This window comes from Mycteria americana, chromosome 4 (genome assembly GCF_035582795.1).
Source record: "Mycteria americana isolate JAX WOST 10 ecotype Jacksonville Zoo and Gardens chromosome 4, USCA_MyAme_1.0, whole genome shotgun sequence".
Classification (NCBI taxonomy): Eukaryota; Metazoa; Chordata; class Aves; order Ciconiiformes; family Ciconiidae; genus Mycteria; species Mycteria americana.
The window spans coordinates 58,688,984-58,706,358 of record NC_134368.1 but is presented as its reverse complement, the minus strand read 5'-3'; the positions used below and the strand labels follow the sequence as shown (position 1 = coordinate 58,706,358).

Genomic DNA, 17,375 nt, shown 5'->3' with positions numbered 1-17,375 from the left:
TATTATAGCTTTCCATAAAAGAGAAATGCTGCTTTGCCTCTTGATTTGCTCTTAGAGTTCTTGAAAGTCTAACTAAAGAGTGTAGAGTTTTAAATAGCAACAAAATACTGGATTGACCAGTTTGACCACAAATTAATTAAATACTGGAGCCTCAATACTGGTGGGGACTCACCACCTCTGTCACACCCTTAGACTACATATAAAACCAGCCTCAATTTGACTGTGTTGATAAAACTTAGAACTGCTTTCTTTTGTGGATTATTTTGTAAGGCTAATTTCAGTTTTACTCTGCATGGCTGCATAGCACTGTCTGCCACTATTCATGAACTTAACCAATCCAAAACTATGTAGCTTGAGGCTTGACAAGAACCAAAATAGCTATTTTTAAATTTTACTAGGTAATCCAATCATATGAAAAATTGCAAAACTGAATGCATGGAGACAAAACCAATTTTGTCCAAAGGAATGTTGTATGATGTTCAGCTTAAAATGTATTTTTTCTAAACAGAGTTATGTATTTCCAGCTGCAAAGGAATGAGCCACAAATTGTACCTTGCACCATAAAGGAGAATTTTTCAGAAGTGTTCACTGATATTTACTCCATTAAAAATATGGAGATTGGCACTGTTAGATGTTTGGTTTAAATTTATGCAGGACTGAGGTGGGGGTAAGTGTGAAAAAACACTGATTTTTCATGGGGCTATTTGTAATTAGAAGGTTGAATCTTTCAATTGCGTTTCATATTAGTAGCCTACTTGGCATCATTTAAATAAATTAAAAAAAAAAAGCGAAGTTGAGTGTACTGAACAGACGTGAAGAAAACGCCTTTTTCCCCTTTTCACACTTTTCTGTTTCTATCTTTTGTATTTGATTTGGTGCCAGATGATAAAACATTTAAATTGGAAAGAAAATGCTGTCTAGAACTTGATAGGCGAGAGGGAAAACTGAAAACTTCACCACAGCACTGTTCCCGCAGGAGGCAAAGGAAGCCAGCAGTGCTGCAGACTTCAGTATAGCTCTGGCTCTAGTTGAACACTTCCTTGGGACAGAATTAAAACAGGGTGATCCTGCTTGTTAAGCCATTTAATTTATTCACCCTAAAAGTTAAATTAATAGATTGGCTGATGTGCAAGAGCCTTACTGAATGTGCCATTAGCAGCATAAAGGTATTGTAAAGAGGAGATTGCAGTGGGCATCGGGTGGTGGTGCTTGGCGTACACTTCTCTGTAGAATATTCCTTCCTTTAGGCTGGTTCTCACTTTGTGCCAGCCTTTCTTCTCCTAGGGGATTCTGGGCACTTGTTAACAGAGCAGATACTTGTTTGTCTCTGAAAACAGCAGGAACCCTCTACATAAAAGGCATTATGCTAGAGTTAATCAACCAAATTCTATTTTGATTTTTAACTTTTAAATATGTTAAGTGGCAGCATCTCTTAAGTGAATTAAATTCCCCTTTCCCACATCCATTGATAGATAAGTACCTTGTAAATTCCAGTATGGGCAAGGGATCATTACAGTTGGGAGTATAATAGTTAAATAGGCAACAGGTGCTCAACTGTAGCTTCTTTTTTTGGCGCATGGCAAATAGCACGTCTCCTGATTTTTATCACTTTCAAAGTCTGAGATACAGCAAGTGCAAAGGCAGGTCATAGTTATGCATATATAGGATGGGGATTGGTTTGGGTCTTTTTTTGGAAGGGTGACATTACTTATTCATCTCTCCTCCAATCAACTTTGAGGTGCTAAGCCATTATCTGTTTCAGTTTCCAACTTTTTGTCTGTATTACCACAATGTTGACTGAAATTAGAACAAGAGAAATACCTTACTTGATATTAAATCATGCTCCAGCAACTCAATTTTGACACTGATGTGCTTCTGCTCGTGTGATGTGGTTGTTTAATATATATGTGCTTCCCCACTACTTTAATATATGTGTTTTATCATCAGTTAAATGCTGTAACAGAATAAAGTATACAGGACACTTTAATCTGTCTCATAATTAGCAACTCATTTATTTCTTGCCTTGGAAAAAGACAGTTAGATAAGCTGTAAGTCAAAGCTTAAAAAACATCTGTCTTTATAGCAGGGAAATCTCTCCTCCTCTTCTTCAGGGAAATCTTCTCTCCTTCCAGTGGTGGGCAGTGACACCAGAAGGAACAGAGATGCCCAATCTATTAATGCATGGCTCCGTGGCTGGTGTCATCGCCACGGATTTGGTTTTTTTGACAACGGAATGGCCTACGCCGCACCGGGTTTGCTGGCATCCGATGGGATTCATCTTTCTCAAAGGGGAAAGAGAATCTTTGCACAGGAACTTGCAGGGCTCATTGACAGAGCTTTAAACTAGACTCGAAGGGGGAGGGGGATAATATCAGGCTTGCCCGAGAGAAGCTGAGGGGCGACGTGCCATGGTTGGAGGGAGCGGCTGACAGCGAGGACAGTCGGCCTGAGTCCTCGAGATGCACGGGGTACGCTTGGGCACAGCCGAAGTCGAGCGGAGTTGAGCCAGGGGATACTGAGGCAACGGGAGCCAAGAGGGAAACACCAGTGAAACGCCTCAAAGCACGCAAGGGGTGTTCTTCTATGAAGGAGGCACGGACGACACCCCAGCTGAAGTGCCTCTACACCAATGCACGCAGCATGGGCAACAAGCAGGAGGAGTTGGAAGCCATTGTACGTCAGGAAAACTATGATATGGTGGCCATCACAGAAACATGGTGGGATGACTCGCACAACTGGAGTGCAGCGATGGATGGCTATAAACTCTTCAGGAGGGATAGGCGAGGCAGGAGAGGTGGTGGGGTAGCCCTATACGTCAGGGAGAGTCTGGATAGTTTAGAGCTCAATGATGGTGATGATAGGGTGGAGTGTCTGTGGGTCAGAATCAGGGGGAAGGCCAACAAGGCAGATATTGTGGTGGGAGTCTGTTACAGACCCCCCAGCCAGGATGAGGAGACAGATGAACTATTCTATAAGCAGCTGGGAGAAGCCTCACGATCGCTAGCCCTTGTTCTTGTGGGGGACTTCAACCTGCCGGATGTCTGCTGGAAATACAATACAGCAGAGAGGAAACAGTCCAGGAGGTTCCTGGAGCGTGTGGCAGATAACTTCCTGACACAGCTGGTGAGTGAGCCAACGAGGGAAGGTGCCCCGCTGGACCTCTTGTTCACCAACAGAGAAGGACTGGTGAGCCATGTGATGGTTGGAGGCTGTCTTGGGCAGAGCGATCATGAAATGATAGAGTTTTTGATACGTGGAGAAGCGGCGAGGGGGGTCGGCAAAACTGCCACCTTAGACTTCCGGAGGGCGGACTTCAGCCTGTTTAGGAGACTGGTCGACAGAGTCCCCTGGGAGGCAGCTCTTATGGGCAAAGGGGTCCAGGAAGGCTGGACATTCTTTAAGGAGGAAGTCCTAAAGGCACAAGAGCGGGCTGTCCCCAGGTGCCGAAAGACGAGCCGGCGGGGAAGAAGACCGGCCTGGCTGACTAGAGAGCTCTGGCTCGAACTGAGGAGAAAGAGGAGAGTCTATGACCTCTGGAAGAAGGGGCGGGCAACTCAGGAGGACTACAGGGGTGTAGCGAGGCTGTGCAGGGAGAAAACTAGAAGGGCCAAAGCTGAGCTAGAGCTCAGTCTGGCTGCTGCTATAAAAGACAACAAAAAACACTTCTTCAAATACATTAGCAGCAAAAGGAGAGCTAAGGAGAATCTCCAGCCCCTAGTAGATGTGGGAGGAAACACAGTGACCAAGGATGAGGAAAAGGCTGAGGTACTTAATGCCTTCTTTGCCTCAGTCTTTATTAGCAGGGCCGAATGTTCTATGGGTACCCAGCCCCTGGAGTTGGAAGATAGGGATGGGGACCAGACTGGAGCCCCCATTATCCAGGGGGAAATGGTGAGTGACCTGCTGCACCACTTAGACACTCACAAGTCTATGGGGCCTGATGAGATCCACCCGAGAGTGTTGAAGGAGCTGGCAGATGTGCTCACCAAGCCCCTTTCCATCATTTACCAGCAGTCCTGGCTAACTGGGGAAGTCCCTGCTGACTGGAGATTAGCGAATGTGACACCCATCTTCAAGAAGGGCCGGAAGGAGGACCCGGGGAACTACAGGCCTGTCAGCCTGACCTCGGTGCCGGGGAAGCTGATGGAGCAGATCATCCTGAGTGCTATCACACGGCATGTAGAGAATAACCAGGGGATCAGGCCCAGCCAGCATGGGTTCAGGAAAGGCAGGTCCTGCTTGACCAACCTGATCTCCTTCTATGATAAGGTGACCCGCCTAGTGGATGAGGGGAAGTCTGTGGATGTTGTCTATCTAGACTTCAGTAAAGCCTTTGACACGGTTTCCCACGGCATTCTCCTGGAGAAACTGGCTGCTCATGGCTTGGACGGGTGTACTCTTCGCTGGGTAAAGAACTGGCTGGACGGCCGGGCCCAGAGAGTGGTGGTGAATGGAGTTTACTCCGGTTGGCGGCCGGTCACAAGCGGTGTTCCCCAGGGCTCGGTGTTGGGGCCAGTTCTGTTTAACATCTTTATCAATGATCTGGACGAAGGGATCGAGTGCACTCTCAGTAAGTTTGCAGACGACACCAAGTTGTGTGGGAGTGTTGATCTGCTGGAGGGTAGGCAGGCTCTGCAGAGGGACCTGGACAGGCTGGATCGATGGGCTGGGGTGAATTGTATGAGGTTTAACAAGGCCAAGTGCAAGGTCCTGCACTTGGGCCACAGCAACCCCATGCAACGCTACAGGCTTGGGGAAGAGTGGCTGGAAAGCTGCCTGGCAGAGAAGGACCTGGGGGTGTTGGTTGACAGCCGCCTGAATATGAGCCAGCAGTGTGCCCAGGCGGCCAAGAAGGCCAATGGCATCCTGGCCTGTATCAAAAATAGCGTGGCCAGCAGGACTAGGGAAGTGATTGTGCCCCTGTACTCGGCACTGGTGAGGCCGCACCTCGAATACTGTGTTCAGTTTTGGGCCCCCCACTACAAGAGGGATATTGAGGTACTGGAGCGCGTACAGAGAAGGGCAACGAAGCTGGTGAAGGGTCTGGAGCAGAAGTCTTATGAGGAGCGGCTGAGGGAGCTGGGACTGTTTAGCCTGGAGAAAAGGAGGCTGAGGGGAGACCTCATCGCTCTCTACAACTACCTGAAAGGAGGTTGTAGAGAGGTGGGGGTCGGTCTCTTCTCCCAGGTAACAAGTGATAGGACAAGAGGAAATGGCCTCAAGTTGCGCCAGGGGAGGTTTAGACTGGATATTAGGAAATTTTTCTTCACCGAGAGGGTTATCAAGCATTGGAACAGACTGCCCAGGGAAGTGGTTGAGTCGCCATCCCTGGAGGTATTTAAAGGACGTTTGGATGAGGTACTTAGAGACATGGTGTAGTGATGGTTTTTGGCAGTGTTAGGTTTATGGTTGGACTCGATGATCTTAAAGGTCTTTTCCAACCTATATGATTCTGTGATTCTGTGATTCTGTGAAATAAATTCTAAATTGTAACTTCTGATTGTTACATTGATTATTTTTTGTCTAGATAAGTTATGCTGCTATAAATACGTTGTCTAGACAATTTTTACAACTTACTGAAGCAAAGTAGTCATTCCTATTGCATGTAGCTAATAGATAAAATATATGAATTATCTCCAAAGCAAAGACAAGCAGTCCCAATTTTCCATGAGATCTTTCTGACCCTTTTCAAGGCAAGAGGGAGAGGGTCAAATTTAAGATTCTTTTTGTATAACAAATTCCTAGCCTGAAAAAAAAAAAATTTCTATATGAAAGTAACATTTTCTCTCTCGGCACGCTGTCAAAAATGCATTTCTTCTTATATGAAGACTGAGACACATAGGTTAAAGTGCCCAATTACCACTGAATTTGTGTGATTTTTCTGTTGTTGTTGTCATCTTCCTCAGGCCTTTTAAAAAGGCCTTGCCAGAGAAGCAAGTCCCTGCATGCTGAAGCTGGTTTCTTGTTATAACCCTGTCTTACAAACATAAATGGATACCCATGAAACTTCATAGGGTGATCTGAAGATTAGGTGTTGCATAGAATGCTAAAGGGCAGGTGCATTCATGCTTCTATGTATTTAGTTAGAAGGGCCTAATGAAACTTCTGGAGTGAAAGTAAATACGAATCAGGCAATAAACTTCTTGAGATGTTTCCACTATACATCTTTTAGCTTCTACATTTCCTTGTAAATATTCTCTGCAGAAAAGTGACTGAACAATTGGAATGAAAACTGAAGATATTTTCTCTTTGCAGGGATGGAGGGGCTCCTTATGATTCCCAGAATGGCTCTTATTCATTGTTGTGACTTGTGACTTGTTTTGTTAAGGCATCACCCTCCCTTCTGCATTCAGACTCGGAGCCTACTGGAATCATCAGGCGCCTCTTTGTTGCCTTTAAAGAGGAAGAGATTGAGCTTGTATTTTGAAGAGATTGAAAGGCTTCGTTAACCAGCAACGATCCTGCTGGTTGTAACTCTACCCAAGACATGGTTAAGTCTTCATTATTTTATTCTGTAAATTCTGTATTATTTTATTTGGTCCTTTTTATTATTGTAACATGTATGCGTGTTTTCCTTCATTGACAGAAAGTAGCCCAGCTGCTGTTGCCAGTACATTGCTCTTCACATAGCCTGAGAAAGACACTTGGTCTGCAAGCCAGGAGTTGTGTTACGCTGTTGTAATTCTGCCCATCAGTGGCTTTGGTTAGTTTGCACTGAATACTTCAGGTACAGCAGAGATGACCTAAACATTTCCCCTTTCCAGCTAGGTATGAAAGAGGAAAAGAGGAAAATGAAAGATGGAGGCTCAGGAGCAGAATTTGAGTGTTCCTTTTCCTCTTCTGAAGTAGGTGCCAAGGAAAGCAGGCTATTTCTAAAACTCCAAATAGGTTCTCTTTTTTTAATCTTTACTGAGACTGACGGTTACAGTTATTGGAAATTTTAGTTGGTGGTTTGATGTAGACATTGTTTGGCCCATTGTGTGCCTTACTACACAGAGGTTTGGATGTTTCCAAGATTGAGGAATTGTGGTGTCCTCAGCTTTACCTGTCAAAATATGTCTGACTTCTGAGAGACGTTGGCAAGCAGGATCTCAGCTCTTCTCAATCGTCTGGGAGATCTGTAAGGACAGGAAAGATGGGAGATGGTGAACGTGAATCCTGGAGTGGTGCTGTCAGGGTCCAGAGTTTCCTTCAGGCCTTTCAGTCTTGGCTGTGGTTATACTGTCTTTGTGGGCTGCACCTCCAAAAAAGCACCGTTGTCCTTGCATGAGCTTGCATGGATTAGGTTGTAGCCCTGAGTGGTATGGATACTGCATAGAATTATCACTTTCTGGGGCTGTTTTTCAGCTCTGAGACAGTGTTTTATATTTCCTGGTATTCTGGTTCAGAGAATCTGAAATAGTGATAACTGAAATAGAGATGGTAATGAACTAATAAATGTCTGTTACAGGTCCAGGAGACTTGTGTAAGGGTATTGCCAGCTAGAATGGTATTGGTGAATTTGGCAATTCCAGTATCCATACTACTTGTCTGGGGCAATGTTGTTTTGCTTTTCTCTAAACTGTATCTGAATCAGCCTTTGAAGAGGACTGACTGACTGCTTCAGGAGGGAGTGTGTCCGTTGTGTGGAAGGTCCAAAGACTCTTGTCCTGGACTTTAAGAAGAAACGGGACAAACTGGCAGTTTGGGTAGTGTTAGTAAAAAGTACTGCAAATCACAAAGAAAGGTTTTTCACTATCAAGGATTTCTTTGAACATTTTTCAACATCTAGGGCAATCTTTAGACTTGGAGGGGGGTAGAATCTTTCAGAAAGACTCATGCTTCTTTTTTGTATTCAAGCCAACTGTTATGCATCTTTTTAAAAATACGTATTTCTGTTCACTGACAGCTTTTTTTATTTTCTGTTGAATCAAAAATAGAATAGGTTTGCTTTCTGCATTTTAGTTTTACAATCCATTCAACTGTATTGGGTGCACTGAATATATTTTGGTCAATATAAATTAGCTGTGTTACAACAGCTAAATCTCTGCAACTGAGTTTTTATTTTCAAGTTCTCACTCTCAGCTGGGTATTTTTTTAATATATATATAATTTCTAAATGGAAATTTTAAAATGCAGGTGTTTAAAATTTATTACTTGGAGAAATTTGAGTGTTTACTCCTACTTTCATTCTCAGTAAAATTTATTCTAAAACCAGCTATTAAATATCTGTTTGTGTAGGCTTATTTTCAAATGTTTGCATGCGAGTCCTTTAAGTTACTGCTGTATTTTTGTACTGGTGGAATGGAAAGCGCTTCTTTTTGGCCAGGTCTGCATGTAAAGAATTTTTCCTTGATCTTGCTAGAGCACTAAGTTCTGCGCTTTTTTCCCTTTTTGGTTTTTGGTTGGTTGGTTGGGTTTTTTTTTTACATAGTATGTGTTTGCACAAAGTTGTGCTTTTTGTGTTTTGTACTTCCATTCGGTTTATGCTAATACTGTAACCATTAACTAGGTGCGGTTTTGTTTATATGGGAGGCCCTAGGTGCCTATCTTTCCCTTGGTGTTAAAGCACCATTTCGTTTATCTGGAACTCTTTAATATAAGAAGTAGCTGACTAAAAATAATCTTGTGTGCTGGGTCTGCTTTGTGGCATATGGAAAGTGTTGTTTAAAAGGCTCTAGACTGATCACTTTGACTATGGTGTGCTTTCAGAGTGGTGAACTCTTGACTGAAATCATACAGCAAAACAGACTGCAGTCCCTGAGAGGTTTGTGTAGCATGTGTTCACAAATGAAAAACTAATAATAATCTTGTGGAAAAGGATGAGTACTACAAAATTTGGTTGATGTTTCTCCTCCAGCTTCTAAAGTATCTCTTTCTTCTGACTCTTTCAGAGTATGCCATTAACATTTATACCCTGGTAACATTTGTCACAGCAGTCTTTTTGGTATTCTGGTACAGTATATTACTCCTCCTTCCCTCCCAACTTGCCCTTTAATTACAACCTGTCACAAGAATGTCTGTGAAAGTGAATAGTGTGTACATAGCAACCCTGATGGCTAGCCCGAAGGGTGCTGGGAATGATGCTGCTCAAGCTGTTGTGTTATTAGACTCTTTGCTATAGACAGTCTTTTATGTGATGTGCCTAGTGTAATACATTGTCCACACTTGAAAGCTGTGATTTTACTGCTTGGAACAGGGTAGTAGAAACATCTTGGTAAATGCTCCAATGTGCAGATTATTAACGTTTTTGATGGTACTTAAAGGAGCAGTCCTGTTACGCTGTTTGTATTGAGAGCAACACGAATACAGGGTGAAATGTTTAATATTTGCCTGAATTTTGATGGGCATTTGCTGTGATCTTGTCTGTCTTTGAAAGCCTGACTTCTTATATCTGCTTGAAAGAGTCTCAGCTGACTGCTTTCAAATGCAAATTACAATTTTCTGGCTCAGTTATACTCACCAGGAAGGGAGTTTTATGTGGAATTGATTGATGCATTACTTAAGAGAGGAACAGTGTTTCCAAAGCCATCACCAAAGCCATCACGTAGTAGTCATTAAGCAAGTTCCTCACATATTCATCCTTTCATATATAATATTTGCTGTGAAAGTAGCAAGAGGAAGTTCAATTTAAACACTAGATGCAGCCAGTAGAAACACAGTAACTGAACTTTCTTGGGAAGTACATTTTGAGGAAAGGCTACCTGAGGCAGAAAGAAAAAAGCTTGTAGCGTCTTGTAGCATGCCTTTAATCCTCTACCTCAGATAAGCATAACTCAGTTTCCCCCAAGTAGTGTTGTTGTCTAAATGAAAACAGAAGCATTACAGAGGACTGTGATCCATTGGTGGTATGGGGAAACAGATATATCTCAGAAGTAATGCAACACAAGCATTTGATAAATTTGAGATGGTATAATCACCTTATAAATGACAGAGGTTCATTTCTATTTAAAATCAACCTGTATAATGGAAATTTAATTGTGCATTACTTATATATGTTTCAATAAATCTCTGTTTAAAATGTAGGTGGTTTACAGGTGACTAAGGATCACAGAATCACAGAATCATGTAGGTTGGAAAAGACCTTTAAGATCATTGAGTCCAACCATAAACCTAACACTGCCAAAACCACCACTACACCATGTCTCTAAGGATGATGTAACCTGTTTACTTATCTCCTCACCATGTTATCTTCTGTCTTAAAAGCACCTCTGTACATTAGCTTATTTAGTGGACTACAAATTACGTATTCGGATGCCTGTTATTAAACTTCTAGTTGACACTTTATGATAGCATTTATAAAGGAAATAGAGCCCATGTGTGAAGTCCAACATGGCAGTTTCTGCTGTAGAAGGTCTGTGGCATTAATTCAGAAGAGCACCTTGGGCTTCTTTTGATGCATGAAATTTTGCTTTTTTTGGATCACTGGGTTTTTTTCAACTTTTTAGGCAACATTAATTTTTTTTATCTTAATCTCTTGGATTTAAGTTACTGATATTTCAACAGAAATGAAGGTCACATTGGGGAGGAAGTCTATGTAGCTATTTCAAATAGTCCTTCCTCTCATGCCCCTCCATCAGTGCACATGCCAGAAATAACACTTTCATGTGTTTTGAAAATACCAGCTTCATACAGTATATTTTGGCAGGGAAAGATACCAGGTGGTGTTGGAACATTTCAGAAACATAGCGAACAAATTCCCGTTCTTGTCTGTGACAGACGGACTCCTCTGGCTGGGAGAGGAGGGCACAAACATGTACTGAGGAACAGAACTGTTAAAAAATTAAAGCTTTAATTAGGAAGACTGCAATGCTAGTAAGAGACTACTTCTAAATCTACTCTTTACCACAAGTTACTGTTTCTACTTTCAGTGACACAATGTGGGAAGGCAGAAGGTAAACCTAGGAATGTCTTTAATTGGGTCAAATAATATTACCCTGTGAGTTAAACCTTGACTCTTCTTCTTTGCAGTGCGGAGACAGGTGTATGTGCAAAGCTCTTGGAGGCTGATATTTGGAGTTTGATGGGAGCTCTCAGCTTATGGCAATGTATATGCCTCTGGGCCCCTGACTTGCAGCTAATTCCCACAGTAGTGAGGTACCAACAGTACATTCCCTGCTCACTGGATTTTCCCTGGCTGGATGTTCAGATGCAATATTTTGAGCTGTATTTGCAGCCTTTCTCACTGAAGCTATATAGACAACTGCAGACAGTTCTGTGACAACTTAAAAAAAAAAAAAAAAAGAACAGTTCATCTAGTGGTATATCATCTTGTTGTGCTCTTGTGCTTTCTGCCTGTCATTTGCTAACAGCCACAGATTCTGCAGTGCTTGCTTCGCAGAGGCCATGCAAGAAGTGAGAGATTCCTCACCGTAAGGTTATAAAGGAACCCCTTGTCATATGCAGTGAAGAAAATTTATTTCCAGCCATACCTTGGTTACTAAAGCAGTTCTAAAATACAGTGGGACACAGGCCTTAATGCTCAAACCCTCAATACAAAGCATTTGTTTGCATATTTTCTTTTCAGATTACATGGATGGTAGTTATATTATGGCTAGGGCATCCAAAAACTTGGAGCAGAGTTTGCAGTTTATTTTCGGAAATGTAAAATTATCAGTAGACAGAGAGTGGAGCCTCTCTGCTGATACGTGGGACATTGTACTCGGCAAATAACATACTACTTTCTCTCAGTCTGAATGCCTGTTGCTATTTTTCATTTCTGCCAGCTGTGAGCAGCCTTGGTGTCCAAGACAGAGCACTATCCATTAGTCACAGGTGGAGAGCATTGTGAGGTGACAGATATGTACATAAGAAGTAGAGATGTCTGGTAGGAGTATTTCATTAGGAATACATACTATTTTTGTAGCTCATGGTATGCACAGCTGAGCACTATTTTTGACAGAAATAAATATCTTTGTCTCTGTTTTCCTATACACCACGTCTTTACGGACTGTGATTATAGTGAGAGGTGGTTGGACTCTCCTAGTGATATCTTTGTGCATATTGCACCACCTCTGCATCAGAGAGCCTCTCTAAAAGCGTGGCATTTACTTTTCTCATGAAAACTGGCATCCACATATGGTCTAACTTTACTATTAGCTGTTTTGATTGTTTGATTGTGGGGATTTTTTCATTTCATCATTTGAATCCTGTACTGACTGACCCAAACTAATGGAGGAAGAGGCGATTGATCTTCCTTTTGGTCTTCCTTAGGCAAGTACCTGAAACAAACATAAAACCCAAAATGTCCTGATGGATCCACTGTGACTTCCTACTCTGCCTCAACAACTCCTCAGTGGTTACAGATCATGTACTAGTTGCTCGCTCCTTGGTTAAATCCATCCTGAAACACAGAGAAAGGAATGCAGTAGCTATGTTTGACACATAAGTGGACAGAAATTAATTCCTTGCACATATAAAATAGCTTCACTGTGAAGCAAAAGTTCTGGCTATGAGAGGAGTTCAAAACTTTGCTACTATGAACTCTTACCTGTTAAAGAGATTATTTCAGGACTTGTACTTGATCAGGTAATCATGTAGTACATCTTGTTCTGCCTTAGTATCTGTTATACTGTCACAGGTAATTAGAAGGAATGTAAATGTAAAAAGAAATCCCATGTACTAAGTTTGGATGGCGTGCCTACTGCTGTTCTTGAGTTGGTAATTTCGTTGTTTGTGCAAAGTTAGTTATTTGGATATCACGCTTGCACAGGGTTCTGGAATGGTATCACAAATGATATTAAAGAGTCAAAAAGGGAATTGCAAATGTTTTACATAGCCCATTCAGAAGCACTCAGTGATTTTACAAATGGCAGTAATTTGTCAACCAAGTATGAAGCAACAATCTCAAAGACTGGGATGGCAGGGCAGTCTTTCTCACAGCTATTGGTAATAAAGTAAAACTCCTACAGTTTCTCTCTGATTAATCCATTTTGGTCGCTTGCTTTTTAATGTATTGCAGTCAGTATTTAAAAGGCAAGTTTGGCATGTGATACAGAAAATATTGTTCGTTTGGTTTTGGATTTTGATATTTTGATACATAATTTTTGTTATTTTGATTTTTTTATCACTATTATTATTATTTTGATATACAAAATATTGTTCCTTCATCAGTGTAGCAACTTGTCATGAAGTTGCTACACAGAAACTGGCAACTGTGTTTGGTTTATGGAAGGAATTAATTGAGGAGAGAGGCTTTCAAGGACTGGGGGGGGGGGGGGGGGGGGTTGTGCTTGCACTATGTAACCTGCCTATGGGCAGACTGGGGGAGGGCAGGGGGGAGAGAGTACAGCTGCTAGACCCCAAATTCATAGCTGACATCCGTAAAGTCAAGTCATGTTGGACAAGTTTGATAGGTAAGCAAATGACTAAACCATCACACTGTGATGCTTGTACACTTGGGAACCTACAGAAAAAAGCTGGGAGTTAGATTAATGCAGAGAAAAATATCTGTTATTTCATGCTTTGAGAGGGGTTCCAGTGATTACTCTGAGATTAAATAATCCTGTTAGTCTGAGGTAAAATCCTGCCTAAGCAGAGATAAATAAAGTTCAGGGTTATCAGTGTGACACTTTCATGACCACTAAATTCATCCCAGCTGTTTCAACAGGCAGGCCTGGGCTCCTGTGTTGGACTAGTTGGTGCAAAGAATGAACTTCTAGGGTCTGATAATTTTTTTTCTTTTGTTTAACTTGCCTTACTTAACACAAAGTTATTTTGATTTAAGGACTATAATAGGCAGTGTGTTAATGATATATCTGTTTCAGTTTGCAGCTCATCTAGTGAAAAACAAATACCCAAGGGTCTGCATCCTAGATGGAGGAATCAACAAGATCAAGCCGACTGGTCTCCTCACTGTTCCTTCTCCACAAATTTAAGTGACTGTAAACATTCAGGACAATCTGTCTGAATAGGGAAGTCTTACCGTACAATGTGGATATCCTGAACCCAAAGGGCATTAATGGCGTCTTCACTATACAAGCTATCCTGATGATCAGTGTCTTACCCTGCAGATCTAGAGCATAGGAGCTCTGCATTTATTCTTTGATATAGAGCTTCATTTGGAACCAATGAAAACTGTGAAGCTTCAAGCTTTCCAAGAAACCTCTTTCAGCATTGATGTAGTGCACAACTGGTTGATCAAGTCTGAACACAAAAAAAGTAACTCAGCTGGCATTTGGTATCTTATAAATATTTCTGCAGAACAAAATAAACTGGCACTTGATGGCTCTAAGCTGCACTTAGATTATTTTTCAAAAGTATTTTACTGTGAATATTGAAAGTAACAAGCTGAAACTGTAACCTGTGTGTATACTGTGAAAAAGTGTGTTCTCTAATATTTTAAAGAGTAATTGCTGTATCTTGTGGCTTACTTTCTTTTTGAGAAAGCCTTTTTTCATCTGGATTGGAAATAAAGATGTGTCCCAGATTGGAAGTCGCTGTAAGAGCTGCTGCTGAGTCAATCCAAATTGTATCATATCCTGCGGAAGTGGAGAAGGCCTACTCCTCTGTGGAGAATTTAACACTCTTTCCATAGACACAGCAAACGCAACAATTTCTGAAACAATTACATTTACCACAAAAGTAGGCTTTTGACAACACTATGTCTTGCGACTATAGATCAGTTATTCCACAAATAATAGTGCTTTTCCATTTTAGAAGCTCATGCCTTAAAAGGAAACAATGCAATTTTAATTTTCATATGAAAACATTCTAGAGTAATCACTTGTATGAATTGGAGGTGCAAAGTTCTCTTTGGTTCTCTACTCTTTCAGCTAGTGGTGTCATTTTTTTTTTTAAGTCCTGTTTCTTAAACATGAACTTTAAAACTGACAGATGGAGCCAGCAAGCCTGTTTCTAAACTAAACTGGATGCAAGTGCTATAGATGAGTGAAAGCAGGCTTCCACAAAGGGTGTAAGGTGACTGTGCACTAGAGATGTGGAAATTACTTTGCAATAAGAAGCCAAAAGTATTGAAAGCACCAAAAGAAACAGGAATTGGCATCTCTCTGTTGCCGAGAAGCTAAAAATAAATTTGATTCAGATAAGTACCACCTTTCTGGAGATGGGCTGGCGGGGAAGCACCCTAATTTCTCCCCCTCAAAATCCCAGGTTAGCTTTGCTACCATGTCAAGTCCATTATTCTAAAAATAATGTGGGGGGGAAAAAGGCTAGGAAAAGAAAAAAATATGTCTTCAAGAATGCTACTTGAAAATAGTACCTTTAATCCAGAAAAAACAGTTGTGATAATGTAAGACTGACAATATAGCTCTGAAATTAAATGGGAATTTGGAAGAATTTATTTTAGAAGACAAACTTCTGGATTTCTCGTTCTACATTTCTAAAATTTAGAAAACACTGGTGTGACATGAGGCTTAATAATCACTGAAGTGCAGGGATTAAAATGTATTCTATAAAATTAACCAAACAACACCAAGGATCTGTTCCCCTGGTTACAGTCACGTATTAGCTTGCATTGTGAATTTGACACTATGCTCTTTATTAGAGCATCATCTGGGACATGGCAGTTTACATGATACAAGCTCACTGTTAGGGTAATGAGGATTTGCTGTGGAAGATATGGTTATCATACGCCTTAGCTGAGGATTTTATGTCATGACTAGTTTTTAGTTCAGCAAAGGGAACGTTGCAGCAGCTAATTTTATTTCATTTTTCTTCTGTCACAAGAGATTTCCAAAACTGAGACAGTTGTGAGAGGAGAGAGGGGGTCAGTGAGAAGGCTTTGAACGGTCTCTATGAATCACAGGCAAAATGATCACTTGTTCTGTGGGGTTTTAGTGGTGGTGGTGGGTTTGGGTTTTTGTTGTTTTGGGAGGGTTTTTTCGGACTGGAACCATGGAAGATGAGACCTTGTGGAAGGTGCTGAAAGAGGAAGTCTTTGTTCTCGCCTCTGTGACGACCAGAAGATTTTACCCTGAATCTTCAGAAGCTAGTCACTAGCACTATGTGCTGTCTCCAGGGTGGCTGAACCTTGCCACAGCTGTGGTTTGGAGAACCCTACTGGAAAAGTATAACGGGTGAAAGGAATATGGGGGAAGAAAGGCACCTTTTAGCTCCCTTTATCTCAGCTGTGATTTGCCAAAACAAACCCCTCTGGAATTACAACATGCTGAGATATAGATATATATATATATATAGAGATATATATATGGACTTCCTTTGGTCTAAGGTCAGCATAATATACTGAAGCTTTCAAGAAGTTTTTGACTTTAAAAAACCAAGATGCCTGGCAGAGTGACTGAGGGATCAGAAATGAAAAGTAGGGACAGATCATCAGGTTCCTCTGTTAGCAGAGGGTTTCTACAATAATCTCTTGTGAGGCCTGTGGTGGCTCAGCTGACTTTAAAAATGCCCTGGAAACAGAGAGGAGCAGCGAGGTTAATAACGAGCTTCCTGATACTACAAAATCATCCACTGTGATCAAAGTTTTGCCTGGCTGCATGGAGAATGAGAAAGGCCTTGTGCTACTCAGTGTCAGAGATTCACTATGAAAGGCTACACATGGGGCCCTGGAGAACAACAGTTTTAGCCGTATTCGGCAGTGAATTCACTGACAGATAAGACATCACTGCAAATGCCTAACAGCAGCCAGAAAGCCACGCAGGATATTGGTGATGGTAAGGAAGGAAATGAACAAAACCAGTTATACCATCAGAGAATTAACCCATATCGTACATTTTGAACACAGTACAGATGCTTTATAATTCAAAAAAAGACACAGGATTAGAATGGACACAAAACAGAGTCAGAATAAGATGATGTTAGTTATGTTGACTGAAACTCTTCAGTTTGGAAAAAGAGGCAACCAAAATAGAACGTCCCACCTTTTGCCAAAAGTACATCCTTAAAATGTGGAATTTGTCACTAGAAGAGGCCAACAGTTTATAAAAATACTCATAAAGAAGGATTAGACAGCTTTGTGGAAGAGTTCTGTCTCTGACTGACGATTAGCCACAATGGTTGAGAAGCAGTATTCAACTCGGGGCTTTCCTCATCTGTTGATTAAGAGAGGCTGGGAGAATACACCAGAGAAAGATCTTGCCCTGTTTCTTGCACGCCCTTTTCAAGCGTTTGCCTGTCGTAAGTGGATATTGGGCTATACCCAATACAGCAGTTAGGTGATATTATATATTTAATCCCAGCTTGATATTTCCTTCTCCTTTATACAGGTACTCAGAAAAGGACTGCAAGCACAAAGAATAGAATGCCTTTGAGAAAATAGGATTTAATGTGTACCCAGCTACTTGTTCCTTTGGTAGGAAGTATTCTGGATCTCCTACGGATATTTTCATTCTTAGAGAAGCTAAGTTATCTTTTGAGTGAAAAATACCTAATATTTAACGGCTTCAACAAATCCTTTTTGACAAATACAACTG

The 17,375-nt window shown here is 41.4% G+C and overlaps 1 protein-coding gene across 1 annotated transcript in view; it reads left to right on the top strand.

The window, feature by feature from the left end:
* The window catches only part of TBCK (TBC1 domain containing kinase), a 118,824-nt gene extending 104,602 nt beyond the window's left edge, over positions 1–14,222 (top strand). The window contains exon 27 of the mRNA XM_075500682.1: positions 13,746–14,222. Coding sequence (XP_075356797.1) covers positions 13,746–13,856 — 111 coding nt within the window. The 3' untranslated portion in view covers positions 13,857–14,222. The remainder of the gene's footprint in view (positions 1–13,745) is intronic.
* The last annotated feature ends 3,153 nt before the right edge of the window (positions 14,223–17,375 follow it).